The sequence below is a fragment of the Anopheles arabiensis genome, chromosome 2 (genome assembly GCF_016920715.1).
Source record: "Anopheles arabiensis isolate DONGOLA chromosome 2, AaraD3, whole genome shotgun sequence".
NCBI lineage: Eukaryota > Metazoa > Arthropoda > Insecta > Diptera > Culicidae > Anopheles > Anopheles arabiensis.
Window position 1 is genome coordinate 51,316,289 of NC_053517.1, and position 13,668 is coordinate 51,329,956.

Consider the following 13,668-nt stretch of genomic DNA (forward strand, 5'->3'; position numbering starts at 1 on the left):
TTTTGTTATCTGTTGTTAGGACAGACGGTATAAAAAGACACGTTTAAGTGGTTTACAAGTGAAATTATCATGACATATTGGAACGATTGTACGGTTGTATTGTAGAAAAGGGGTTTATTTACTTCGCACCTTAACGTTGCCCGAAGCTTAACTTAAGCCAAGGGAAACTAAAACTGACACACGAGCCATCACGAACGGCCACGAGGATACTAAGAATAGTAACATCCATTCTCCGCTTATGCGCTTAACTGCATTCGCGCAGCCTTATTTTTAGACCAACTAAATTGTGTTTTGTTGTGAATGACAATCCTGTGTGTATGTGTACGTTTGTCGCTCGTTTGTTTACCTCCCAATGCAGGAAATCTCAACCGACACACCGATTTCCGCTAATCACATTATACCATTTCCTTATCTTGTTCAATCAACGCGTACAATGCAGCGTACAATAGACCAATTTCGCGTAACGTTATGCCCACAATCGCAAGGTTGTTGGAAGCGCATTCAACGCGCTTTTATCTTATCGCTTCGATATGAACTCCGTCATAGCTTTCCCTTTTTGCTGACCTTCGTTGTGTCGGGTGCCGGTGTTTCGAATACGTTGTCCTCCGGTTCCGGAATAATCTTCTGCACAAAGTCGATAACGCGCACCAGCTGATCGCGCTTGATTTCGTGCAGCGCGGTACGATGCGGTACGAACTGACCACGCACACCCAGCTTGGCCAGCTCATCGAACGTGGTCTGTCCCCATTCCGGCGGTACCAGCGTGTCCCGCTCGCCGTGCATCATCAGCAGCTCCGGCAGGTGCTCGTCCTGCGCAACACCTTCCAGCGAATCGTACACGATACTTCCGGTGTTAAGGAATGACGAAATGGCAAACACACCGCCCAAATCGCGATTCAGATGGTAGCCGGCGTGCATGGCCAGTGCGCCGCCCATCGAGAAACCGCCGACGACGATCCGGTTCAGCGGCACGCCGGCAGCCAGCTCGCGCACCAGCATCTCGTTCACCGTGTCGTAGATCGAGGCAAGCGATGTCCGTATTTCCGGGCAGTCCATCTCAATGCGCTTACGGTTGAACCACACGTTCGAGTTTTCGCCCCCCATCGGGGTGTACGGTTGTACCGGTGCTGTCGGGATGATCACCTTGATGTGGGGAAACTCCATATCCCGGCCCAGCAGAAACCGAATCCATTCCGTCAATCCATTGCCAGTGTCGCCTGTGAAATGGACGGTCCGACGGGCACGATCAGTTAATGGTCGATGCGGGGTTTTTTGAATTTTAAATCACAACTATGTTGACCTTATGCCCCCGGCCTAGGTGCTCCCTTTGCGCTCGGTACGGTTTTTACATAACACTCACCAGAACCATGAAAGAAGATTAACGTGCCAGCATGTTTCTTGCCCGTCGGATTGAACACCTTCTCTATCAATCGCATTACGCTAAGATTGGTTAATGAAGCTTGGGCTGAGCAAACAAAAATGATATCGTACGCAAAGCGGTTACAACACTAATGAATAACAAAATCTTTTCGAACAAACGAAAGAAAACACGACGTGCACGATTTGGTGGCCGATTTCGTGTTGGTGTCGGTGCTGCAGAATGTAAACAAACCCTTCATAGTGGGTCTATTTGTCAATGTTACGGACATTATCAAGATATTTAATATTGAAATTTGCTATGGAAATTTTGTTTCTATCAGTTATTTAAAATAATTTGATCGTTTTATATGATTTATAGGCTCATACAAATTTAATTCGAACGAATATTGCACACAGACAGCATCGACCACAGTGCAACGCTATGCTGTCAGTTTGTATACGTTAAAATGTGCTGTCGGCTGTCGGTTGCACGTGCGCTTAGCGGGACCACGTGCAGTCTTTATACCAAAAATTGATGTATTTATGCCGCATATGTTTTTATTCGATTGAATGCGTGTAGAAATGCGCCAGAAACTCTCCGTGGTTAACAACCAACAGAGTCAGGTCACCCCAACGCTCAACCTGGACCGGTTGAAGTGTGCTGATGTGGCGGAGGGGTATGCGACAGCGCTCGGGAAAGCGCTACCGGCCGACAACAACATCGCCGCGATGCCCCTCGCAGATCACAGGCGTATAGTGGAACGAGCCATCAGCACTGCAGCCGAACACAAGATCGGCCGCTTATCACGTAGGGAGAAAAAGGAATGGTTCGACGAAGAGTGCAGACGAGCACTATCCGAGAAGAATGCAGCGCGCGCCCGCATGCTACGGCATGAAACCCGTCAGAACGTGGAGATCTACAGACGACTGAGGAAACAGCAAACCCTGCTCTTCCAAGCCAAACGGTGCCGTTTTGAAGATTCAGATGAACAGCTGGTGGAGCAGCAAGCCCAGTCGGGATACACCCGCTTGTTCTACAGGAGATTGAAGGAGGCACGGAGCGGGTAGGTTCCTAAAACCGCAATGTGCCGGGATGCGGAAGGAAATCTCCTGACGGACGAGTGGGAGTTGATCGAAAGGTGGAAGTGCTACTACGAAGGACATCTGAATGGAGCAGAGGCAGGAGAGGCTGGACAGAACAGGCAGAACAAGGCAACCACCACAGCAACAGCACAGCAGCAACAACAGCACCAGCATCGGTATAGACAACGAGGTGCCCCTGCCATCTCTGAATGAGCTTGCCAGCGCCATTAAGCAGCTTAAGAGCAATAAGTTTGCCGGCAGCGATGGACCGGCGGCCTAGCTCCTCAAGATGGGACCGGAGAGGCTTACCGTCGAAATGCATCAGCTGATCGTGAAAGTCTGGGAGCAGGAGGAACTACCGGAGGAGTGGAAGCTGGGTGTTATTCACCCTGTCTACAAAATAGGGCGAGAGGCTGGATTGCTCGAATTTCCGAGCCATCATAGTCCTGAATGCCGCCTACAAGATCCTGTCCCAGATCCTGTTCTTCAGACTTGCGCCCCTTGCTACAAATTTTGTCGGCAGCTACCAAGCTGGGTTTGTTGGAGGCAAATCCACCACCGACCAAATTTTTACTCTACGTCAGATCTTCCAGAATTGCCGAGAACCCCAGATCCCTACGCATCACCTGTTTATCGACTTCAAGGCGGCCTACGATACCATAGACCCGAAGGAATTATGGAGCATCATGCAGCGGTACCACTTCCCTGGGAAGTTGATCCGGCTGTTAGAGCCCACCATGAACGGGGTGCAGTGCAAGGTGAGAGTGTCGAACTTGACGTCGGAATCGTTCGAATCTCACAGGGGTCTGAGGCAAGGTGATGGACACTCCTGTCTGCTCTTCAACATCGCCCTGGAAGGTGGCTTTCGAGGCGCAGGGCTAGACCACGACATCCGTGGCACAATCCTCTACCGATCTCTCCAATTTCTTGGCTTCGCGGATGACATCGGCAGGACATCAACGAAGGTGTGTGAGGCGTACACCCGACTCAAATGCGAAGCAGCAAGTATTGGATTGGCATTGGCTCGGGCATGTCATGAGGATGCCAGACTCATGCCCCACCAAGAAGGTGCTTGGCAGCGATCCTCAGTTCGGCATAAAGCGCAGGGGAACACAGCGAACTCGATGGCTGGATCAGGTGAAGCGAGACCTGACGGAGATCGGGTGTCTACATGGATGGGAGGCTGCAGCCAGGGACCGAGCATCCTGGAGAATAATTGTTGACCGGGCCATGTCCCATCGACGTGCTCTATCGTGAGCAGGCCAATAAGAGAGAGAGAGAGAGAGAGAGAGAGAGAGAGAGAGAGAGAGAGAGAGAGAGAGAGAGAGAGAGAGAAAGAGAGAGAGAGAGAGAGAGAGAGAGAGAGAGAGAGAGAGAGCGTGTATAAATACACGAATTAAATGTAAAGTAGTTTTATGGGTAAGTAATTCCATTGCGAAAAAATCGTTTGATTAAAGACAAATGTTCCTACGGTTGTCATTGTTCTTGTTTCGTGTGTCCATTTTTTATTTTGTTTGCATTACAATAAATTAATTCTTACATTAAGCTTACGGAATAAAACATCGAAAGATATCGAAGTTCAGTACATGGAAATAAACATTGTCTCTCACGGTGATGAAAGTTAAAAAAACACACACACACGCGCGCGCCACGCAGAAACACCAACTTAACGGTGCAACGATGTGTAAAAAAACATCGGTTGGATTTTTTTGCTTCCTCTTTATGACTAGAATGTATGCGATTGCACCGAGTCTGTGTAGTGTAGCGGAGCTCTGCTAGAACGCTCTAGAATCGGGTAATTTTGTTCGGCGAAATGGATGTGATCGAGTCGGAACAGCTGTACGGATTGGAGATGCCGTAAAAGTTGGGTGCTATGTGGGTCACGTTGCCCACCGGTCGATCCATCGGAGATACGAGCGTGCCATTATGATTGCCGCCAATCGTGCCATTGCTGGTGCTCATGGTAATGGTGCCATTTTCCTGCCGCAAGCGTCGCTGGCCCCGCAGTGGTAGCGTTGGAATTTCGCTGTTTGCCGAGTACGCCTCGTCGAGGTCCTGATCCATCACGAAACTATCGTCCGTGGGTGATCGTTGGCGCATTGCCGGATTGACGCATTCATAGACACTCTAAAAAATGAAAAAGCATAAAGATGTAGGACCAATTCGTATTCGCCATAACACACTCCTAGCTACTTACCTGGTCCGAAATGAACTGATTTGCTTGGGCAAAGGCGAGCGACGTGAGCGAGGGTAGCGCTTGCACCAGATCCGATCGTGCGATGCTGCGCACCATCAGGAAGCAGCGCGGTATCATGATACCCACCAGCACGGCCAGCGCAGTGGCAACCATGCCGAGCGAAATGGCCGCTTCCCGCCATTCGTACCCGAACATGCAGAGCGGAATCCAAACCGTCCAGATAACCAAACACAGCACCGATCCCGTGACGAGCAGCAGCCCCTCCCGGTAGTTGCGCTGCGAGCGGAAAATGAACGGCGCAAGGAAGATGAGCGACACCAGCAGCACACCGTCGTACGCAATCACCGCCCAGAACCAGTGGCCGTAGTAAATCTCGCCGCAGGAGATGCTGTGTGCGTTCGCGTGCAGCACGATCACGAGCTGTGTGGACAGCCCGAGCTGCACCAGCGTGCTGAAGCCGCAGATGACGCTCTGGATGTAGCCATTGATATGCGATAGGAAGCCACCCTCGCTGCCGATCGAGGCGAGCATGATCGCACGGCACAGCAGCAGCGAGAACGTCATGCAGTAGCACATGGACACGAGGAAGATCTTCACCGTGCAGTGCGCGTTCCAGGTCAGCATCGTGTCCGTCCGATGGCCCGCCAGATCCGTCGTGTAGCCCGTGTACTCCAGGCTGAACGGTATGAAGGCGGCAAACTGCAGTATCAAGCTTATCAGCAACAAAATGCTACCGAGCGGGTGCCCCTCCAGGATGTCGTCCATGCAGACGCGCACGATCAGAAAGATCAGTATCGCGGCGCAGAGCAGTATGCCCAGCGACGATACGGTAAGGCCGGCCGCAACCCACGCCTCCATCTTGAGCTGCCAGTACATGTCGCCGTACTCCTCCGCGTCGGTGGACGTGCCGTAGTACACCGGGGGCCGATGGTGCCGCTCGATGAAATCCGGATGGCGTATTTCGAACTCTTTCGCGCAGTAAAAGATCGTGCCGAGCTTCGACGGTGCGTCCGGGCTGGTCGCTAGCCGCCCGTACACGGTCGTGTAGTTGGTGATCGCGTTCGAGCTGGCGACTAACTTCAGCTCGGTCGCGTCTGGATCCGCATCGGCGGTGGCTGCTGGCTCGGTATCGTTTGCACGAACGTGCACGATGGTTCGTTTCTGCCGCAGCTCGAACTTAATCGACTGGGTGGCATTCTTCAGCTGGAGATGGTTGAGTACCTCCGTGCTTGATCGTTTCGCATGATACTTCCAATTGTTCATACACTCGATGCTGGCATTGCGACAGTCGCTTCCAGGGCGGTTCAGCAGATCGATCACCTCCAGCAACAGCCCGCCAGTGACGAGCAGTTCCGAGCCGCGGATGCTGGTGCCGTACCGTTCCCAGGAGTGACCGAGCGAGGCCACATTCAGCTCTGCTTCCGCAATCACGTAAGCACCAACAGGAAGATCTAAAACACAAACACGACACCAAAGATGCATGTTAATGAGTGCAGATTCAGAAGGTTTGCCTAAACCAACGACCAGAAAGGGGTTCAACTCACCAGGAAGATACAAACGATCGTGCGCGGTGAGGACGAGCACAAGCGTACCGTTGATGGCAAAGCTGATGGCCGGTTCCAGGCCCAGCTGGATGTAGATGGTGTCGCTGCTGGGGTAGTTCTCGAGACAGAGATGCTCGTGCCGGCAAATGGCATTGAAGCGGGTGGACAGCTCGTTCGAGCCCGAGTACACCATGGCGGACGAGTTGCCGTTCGTCCAGGGCAGCTCGTACAGCAGGTGGGCCGCTTTGGTGAACAGGGCATCGTTTGTCGACGGAAGCGGGAAGATGTTGTAATCCAGCGTTTCGGACAGCAGCCGCACCGAGGGCCAGAGCCGCGGGCTGACGAAAATGCCGATCGTGTTGGTGGAACACTCCTTAAGGATGTTCACTTCCTGCTGGAGTGTTCGCTGGCTGAGGGAGATGTTGAGGAGGTGAATGATGTTCAAACCTAATGCAGGAGGAAGTGGAACAAATCAAACGTTCTCGATTAGCCGTGTATTGCGGTCACTGGAACACACAGAGACACAGTCGTCTCGTTGACCCATATTGACCCAAACAATGTGACCGGGCAGGTCAGTGGAATATATTATATTGTACCCTTAGTTCGATTCACCTTACCTATACTAGCGTCTCCCCCGCTGGCCAACAGTCGAAGGTCATTGATGCGATCGATCGCTAGCAGCGTTGCCCCAAAATCATCCGTCTCCATCATCACCGTTAGCATCAGGTCACCTTCGAGCCGATACATCCGGTAGCCGTACTGTGCTGCATGTAGCTCCACGTCCTCATTCTCACCACTGGCCGGAGGTAGCTCCTGTCCAGCACCACTTCTTGCACTGAGCAGCTGTACCTGGGGCTCCGATGTACGCTGGCTCCTTTCCGCCCGTATCGTTGGTACCGATGCAAACGTCCGCTGATGCCGATAGCGCTCCAAATTGCCAGTGCGAGCCAGGTCTATGAACGGACGGCCGGTACAGTTGCTTTCCGTGCTTTGGAACTCTGTTGCATCCTCTGCAATCGATGCTGGTGTTGTTGTTGTTGCGTTAGTTACCATTGGACGGGTGGTGACATTTCCAATGAGATGATCTTCCGTCGGTTCCGTCAGCAGCTTTGGCGATGTGTTTGAACTCGTTTCATACTGATTGTTACTGGCAGCTGTAACTACCATCGATTGTTGAGCGTCTTCTGCACTTTGAGCACTTAACCCTTCCATTTCTTGTGAGCTGGAAGAAGTTTCAGTCGAACTGTTTGGATGATCCGGCTGTGAGTTATTGGAGCTGGAGACATCTTCGCTCGACAGGAAGCTACTCTCCGAGGTGAAACTTTCTTCCGACAGCTCTGCGGGCTCGGTCGATGCCTTGTGTCGCAGCAACGGTTCCGTTGCAGTAGGCATTGTAACGCTAAAGTACGATGGTGGTAACGCTTGCACCACCACCAGCGAACCATTATCCCTTTGACCTTTGGCGTGTGGTATCGTTTGACACAGGGTGAGTACAATACCTGTAGGGAAGAATAGGGCATAGAAGCAAAAAAAGATATAAAAACGTATATTTCTTTAATTCAACCAACGGAGAAACCCATTGTTTCGTTGCTTACGATAATGATATGAGGGTTGTTACCGCGCCTTACGTGCTGGACCGAATAAAGACAACCCAAAAAAAAAAAGAGACAAGAATGTACGCCAAGAACCCCAAATGAAAGGGAGCCACGTGCTAAGTTGGATAATGTGCGTTCCATATTTCGCCGTCGCCGTCAACGATTGTGTTCAGCCGAGGGTGTAATTGAGCTGGGAGTGGTGCGGGCTCGCCCCTTAATGCGCATCACAACACCACATGGTAAGCGGGCAGGACACTTCGGACAAAACGGGGCACTGAACCATGACGAGAAGGAGAGGAGAGTCCAAATATATTTGTTCCCGATGTTCCCTCAAAAAGTGACAAAAAAGGATTCCATCTCCCGGTTGATGAACTCGTATATAAATCTTCACGCACTGCACTTTGATGCGGCGGCGCCAACGTCTAAATCGGCCTTTACAGCTCATTAGTTTATGGGCGCAATTAAAATGCAACTGAATGGCATGTTGTAAACCGATCATAGCTTTTAATGGACATTATTTTGTCTCCCTTCTAAACGATTCTTCCTTCCCTTCACTCTCTCTCTGTCTCTCTCTCCTCTTTCCCTATCATTAAATCGCGTACCTCCGCGTCTGCGGGACAAGATGTAAAAGTAAAACCATCAACGTAAAAGTGCATCATCATGCCCTGATGCATAACTAATGCATTCTTCCGCAGCGAGTGGTATCATTAGACAAAGAAGGCAGGGAAAGCGTAACTAATGAATCGGTCGGGTATGTAGTCAAATTAGCAGAAAATCTTTGCTTCCATCCGGAGGCTTTGTTTAATCTATTAATTCGTGAACATTTCATGACCAAACTGCCCGAAATGATTATCTCAGACTCTACTCTATCAACGCTTCACGACAAGCGTTTAAATGTGCAAACAACGTTTTCGTTGTCTTTCTGGCCCCTTGTTTTTCACTGCTCCACTATCGGGCCCTTTTCTTGCTATTCCAAGGGCCCCAGGTTTCCCTATCGCGCCCGGTGCGCTATCAAAGCTGGAAAGCATCGCCACTTACCGATAAGACACGCAACGTAGGCACGGCGTGTGCTCCAGTGCCACCATTTTCCTGGCGCCATTATCATCAAACAGCAGCACCACCGTGCGGGAACGTTTCACTCGGACGACACTCCAAACTGGGCAGTGCTGGTAGTTGGCGCGGGCAGCGGCGTCCGTTGCTTTCGCTCATTAGCCACACTACTGCTTGGTGTTGCGGATGGACTTCGATTTCGATCGTTCGATACAGATCGCCCGTTAAGCCGCTTGGTTGTAGGGCGGCCGCTGTGATATTTCTCACTAATCACGATCACCAATAAAGCAGCCCTTTCTCTCGCTTCGCATCACATGGCATCCACACTTCGCTTTGCGCTATTTAAAACACGTGCTTGGGCGCAATTTTCACTTCAACTACACTAAACGTAACGTTTACACTGTATTTTTCTGATTTCATTTCGTTATCACCTCATTCACACTAGCTGAATCGTGGATCTTTTCTTGGAACCTACAGGTTCACCTTCTTGTGCACTGTAATGATGAATCTGTAACGAACGATCTATTCACATCCAAACACAATTCACATTAGCGTACGACGCAAGACCGGACGGGTGCAAGAACGCAGCCCACATTCCAATCCATATGCACAACACACACACACCACCACCACCACCACAGACAGTGGCCACTTCACGGGTTTAACCGATTTTAGCTTAATGCGACCTGCTGTTCCTCTCTGCTCTCCCTTACACCTCGGTACATTCGGTACTCCCGCGGCACGTGGCGCGTGCAATTTGGAAGGGGCGAGGAGAACAATAACAACAAAACTGACCACCAAACGACGACACCACGATCGTGTTGGCCTCCTAGGTAGTTGCAATTGGTCCTACCAGTTCGAGCGATGGTAAACAAATGGAAGCCACAAGAAGGGGCGCTGCTGTCCTCGGCTTCGTCTGAGTTCGATGGCATTGCAGCCGCCGATGTTGCATGTGCGCCGGGCAAGTAAGGTCCGGGCGTTTTATCGAAGCGGAACACCGCGCCCTGAAGCTGAAAGTGAGGAATTTCCACCTTCCCTCTGCAATACCTATAAAAACAACCCGCGAGTATAAGCGCCGTGTGGTACACCACTGTCTCTACTAATTCCCCCTATGGAAGAGGATTATTGCTATTGCTGTATCTCTTCCGGACGATTGGTGCTAGCGGGGGGGGGGGGTTTTTGTTATTTATTTATATCCTCTCCACAACTTTGCTGTCCAATGAAACGTTTTTTTTGCCAAAGCAAAACGTTACAGCAGAAACGTTAAAACGGACAATGTGCTACATCAGAAAACCTCACCAAAAGAAAGAGCAGCAAGCAAATTAGTGGAAAATAACAGGCATTGTTTTGCTTTGATAACAAATCATTTTATGCGTGTGTGTGTGGTCCGTTGGTTAATTGAGCTTATCAGCGTTTTCATATTTACCATAAAATTAATTAGTCAGTTGATTGAGCAGAGTCCTTTCATTGATTTAAACTTTTAACACAGCATGCACTTTAGCGACGCTGTTGTTAGTCTATCTACGTATACACGAAATAATCACGTGTTAGCGTGGGTAGTCAGTGGTCTAATCGGTAAACGCTCCCGTGCCTCTTCAAGATCATACGAGTTCGATTCTCGCCCGTACTCTGTCGTCCATGCAATGTAACAAGATCTTAACGACCATGTTAGTAAGTTTTAAGCCTCTTTATAAGAGTGATGACCTGTGTATGATCACACGCGTTGATTGTAGCCTACTAATCTCGTTATGCGGTTATGTACAGGAGGAAGGAAGAGAACGGTCATCTATTGGAAAGTGATGGAGATATAACAGCAAACCAAGGGCGCTTGATTGAGGTGAGGTCTTCCCCATTTTTTTTTAGTGGGATCAGATCTCTCCACTAAACGACTTTTGTCTTGTACTGTTGTTAGTGTTTACTACAATCTGTTGCTTCTAACACTTTATGTGTTTACCGCCATTCATGTTTCACACACAGTCAGTCATTGGCTCATAGGCGTTTGCACGCAATCTGTGTTGAATCTTGAAGGTTCGTGAAAACTGAAGCATTAACCTACATGACGACGGAGGAAAAAACGGACACGCATCATTTGTATTTGTGTGTGAGTTGGACAACAGTAGAGAAAGGGTGAAACGTGTAGTTCGAACATAGAGCAACGATTGCTATGTGGACGGGGGATCGATAATGATAATGTATCCCCCCACCGTGTTTAGTACCATCGTTCAATTTCCCATGGGAACAACAGGGATATGTGCAGCCGTGTTGTGACACCAGGATCCAGGATCCAGGTGGTTGTATCTGCTGCTTCCGGTGTGCGTATTCCTAACATATGACGACAAAGAGCAAACCCCCCGATCTGATGAACCGATCTCGGACGAAGCGGCAAAACATAGACACACACACACACATATATTCGGTTACGGTTCGTTGCATCCAATGCTAATGCCCCCTCACGTTTCAATGCACCATTCAACACGCGCGCGATCTTTACTGTGACGTGACGTGATACGGGATCGAATGGAGGGGTATGGGGGGGAAGGGGGGCATGCACACCCGCACACGCAATCTTACGCATGTCCGGTTTTGTGTGTGTTTTGCTCTACTGTTCCCCGCTGCTTTCTTGGCGCGTTCAAAGTTTTAAAAACATCCCCCAGCAGCATGTGGTTGTAAAGTTCCCTGTTTTGCTGCTTCGTCAGTCATAATTGCTGCCAATGTTTACAACCACACAACACACACACACATATTTTCTCTCTCTTTCTCTCTCTCTCTCTCTCTCTCTCTCTCTTTTTTTTCCTCTTTGCGCATTACCATATCCGAGTGTACAAAGCCAAGTGAAGAATGAGCTTCGATTGTGTATTGCCTTCTAAAGTCACTGGCATCCGGTAGCAACAACGTGGAACACACCAGCACAAAACCCCACCACTTGGCGCACCGTGTCTCCCCGAGGGGGTTGGTTCTATTCTAGCGATTGATCGATAAACCCGATTACGGTACGTTGGTGGTATCTCTGAGCGTGGAATTCACCTCCGGAGGGATCGGGATTTACACACCAAATCTTTGCTGAACTTTACCTGAAAGCTACACCACAATCGAAGCCCACCTTTTCATGGGCAACGAACTATCACCCACCGTCCGCTGGCCGCTAACCACTAATGGGCCAACCGCCACCGTTTACGCGAATGAGCGGCAGTCGCGGTGTGCGCGCGCGAGAAACGTACGCCTACTACTACCGTAGCAGCAGAGCACGCCGTAGCAGCTATGTACGTACGCATACCGTCGTCAGCTAATCCGTTACCATAACAATGCCGAACGACGCACGGAGGCCAAACAAACCAGAAGCCCACCCGAAAACGTGACGGAAAAGTGGTTCAGCGACGTCTTTCAAGGGCGTTTGCGAACAGCTCTAACAGCCTAACAAGAAGCGAGAAGGAGGAGGAGGAGGAGGACACAGGTCGCACAGGTGACATAAGCGGCCCGGTGCCATAAGTATTTTTTTTTTTTGTTTAGTTGTTGTACACCGTCCCTTTGCTGGGGGGCAGCTGACGCTTCATTGCGTTGTCAACGCTTTGTTTTATGTGTTGAACGCGCTCTCATCACGTCGCCGCCAACAACGCAGTGTACACGCCACGACTTGGGTGGACTAGGCTTTCTTTTTCCCCTATTCTATTCTTTATAATAAATTTGCATAACTATAGCGAGCGGATTTTTGTTACAAAGAAAAAACAATTAAAAATCGCAATACCACAACACCACCACAGTGACGTGCAAAATGGTAGCACCGTTTTTCAACCGTCACCTTCATGAGTCACAGTCGTGGCGTGGTAATGTGGCATGGTGCGTGCTCTACAGCACAGGTACACACGGAGGCAACAATTATGTTTGGCACTTTCTTTATCGATTGAGGTAGACTCATAAGCGGCGCTTTTGGGTTTGTGTGGAACAGTCCTTCTGGCCCAAAGACTGGGGGCGGTCGCGGAAAATGCGTTGCGGACTAGCCTGTAGTTGCGTAACGTTTCATGGGACTGCGCTCTTCTAGCGTTCCTTATGACCTGCGGTCAAGGGATTTTATGCAACAAAAGCAAGCAAACCGGAAGTACCGAAATGGAGTGTGATTGATGGTCACAAATCCACTTAGGAGCTTTTCCAAGGGGCATGGCGTAGTTTCAAATCTCTCTCTCTCTCTCTCTTTCCCTATGATATGAAAAGCCCTACAGCATTGAACCTTCTGCTATGCCGCGTGCTTCAAGAAACTGTCTCAACGCAACCAAATTAACGCATTTGTGACAATTCAACCGATACGCAAGCAAAAAAAGTGTATCAACGATTGCCTAAGAAAGCATAGAGCAAACACGATTCCTTTCACTCGTTGTGTAAGTTCCCACACTATGATCGGGCTGGCTCCAATTTATCGTCTATCCACCGTAAAAAAAATGCAACTAATTCCCGCGATGATTCCCGCAATCGCAACCAAAAACACACACACAAACACGTACGCTGAACTGATTGGAACTGCACGGGGCACTATGGTGACAACTCGCGCAGCACACACGATGATCGCGGTTCGCCGTCACGGTTCGTTTACGCCCAACCAATTCGTTCGCATCGCTATATGATGCGCACCGGCGCAGCACCTGCACGTAACTGAACGGTGTGGCAAGTGAAGATGGCCAGCCGAGCTTCGGGAGGGCCCCTTCCCTTGTAGAATCTAACGCGAGCGAACGAAGCACGGTGGAAAGCCATGAAGAAAACCACCCTTCTTCCCCTTATGCGCTATACACACACAGACACACTCAAGGTTGGAAAAGCCCGACTTAACGGCAGGGCACACAAGGGTTTCGGT

General features: G+C 50.0%; 2 protein-coding genes across 9 annotated transcripts; both read right to left on the reverse strand.

The window, feature by feature from the left end:
• Positions 1-94: 94 nt before the first annotated feature.
• Positions 95-1,609, reverse strand: LOC120897455 (lysophospholipase-like protein 1). Its single transcript, XM_040302378.1, has 2 exons — positions 1,361-1,609; positions 95-1,217 (listed from the first exon to the last, which is right to left on the reverse strand). The coding sequence occupies exons 1-2, from the start codon at positions 1,434-1,436 to the stop codon at positions 541-543; spliced, it is 753 nt and encodes a 250-aa protein (XP_040158312.1). The 5' UTR covers positions 1,437-1,609; the 3' UTR covers positions 95-540.
• Positions 1,610-3,910: 2,301 nt separating this feature from the next.
• Positions 3,911-13,470, reverse strand: LOC120897439 (protein bride of sevenless). 8 transcript variants are annotated; one of them, XM_040302353.1, is made up of 6 exons: positions 13,322-13,470; positions 8,817-9,322; positions 6,801-7,682; positions 6,184-6,630; positions 4,640-6,090; positions 3,911-4,569 (listed from the first exon to the last, which is right to left on the reverse strand). In XM_040302353.1, the coding sequence occupies exons 2-6, from the start codon at positions 8,881-8,883 to the stop codon at positions 4,228-4,230; spliced, it is 3,189 nt and encodes a 1,062-aa protein (XP_040158287.1). In that variant the 5' UTR covers positions 8,884-9,322; positions 13,322-13,470; the 3' UTR covers positions 3,911-4,227. The 8 variants fall into 8 exon arrangements, with proteins under 8 accessions (XP_040158287.1, XP_040158280.1, XP_040158281.1 ...); XM_040302346.1 differs by having other exon boundaries at positions 8,817-9,336; XM_040302347.1 differs by having other exon boundaries at positions 8,817-9,350.
• Positions 13,471-13,668: the final 198 nt, after the last annotated feature.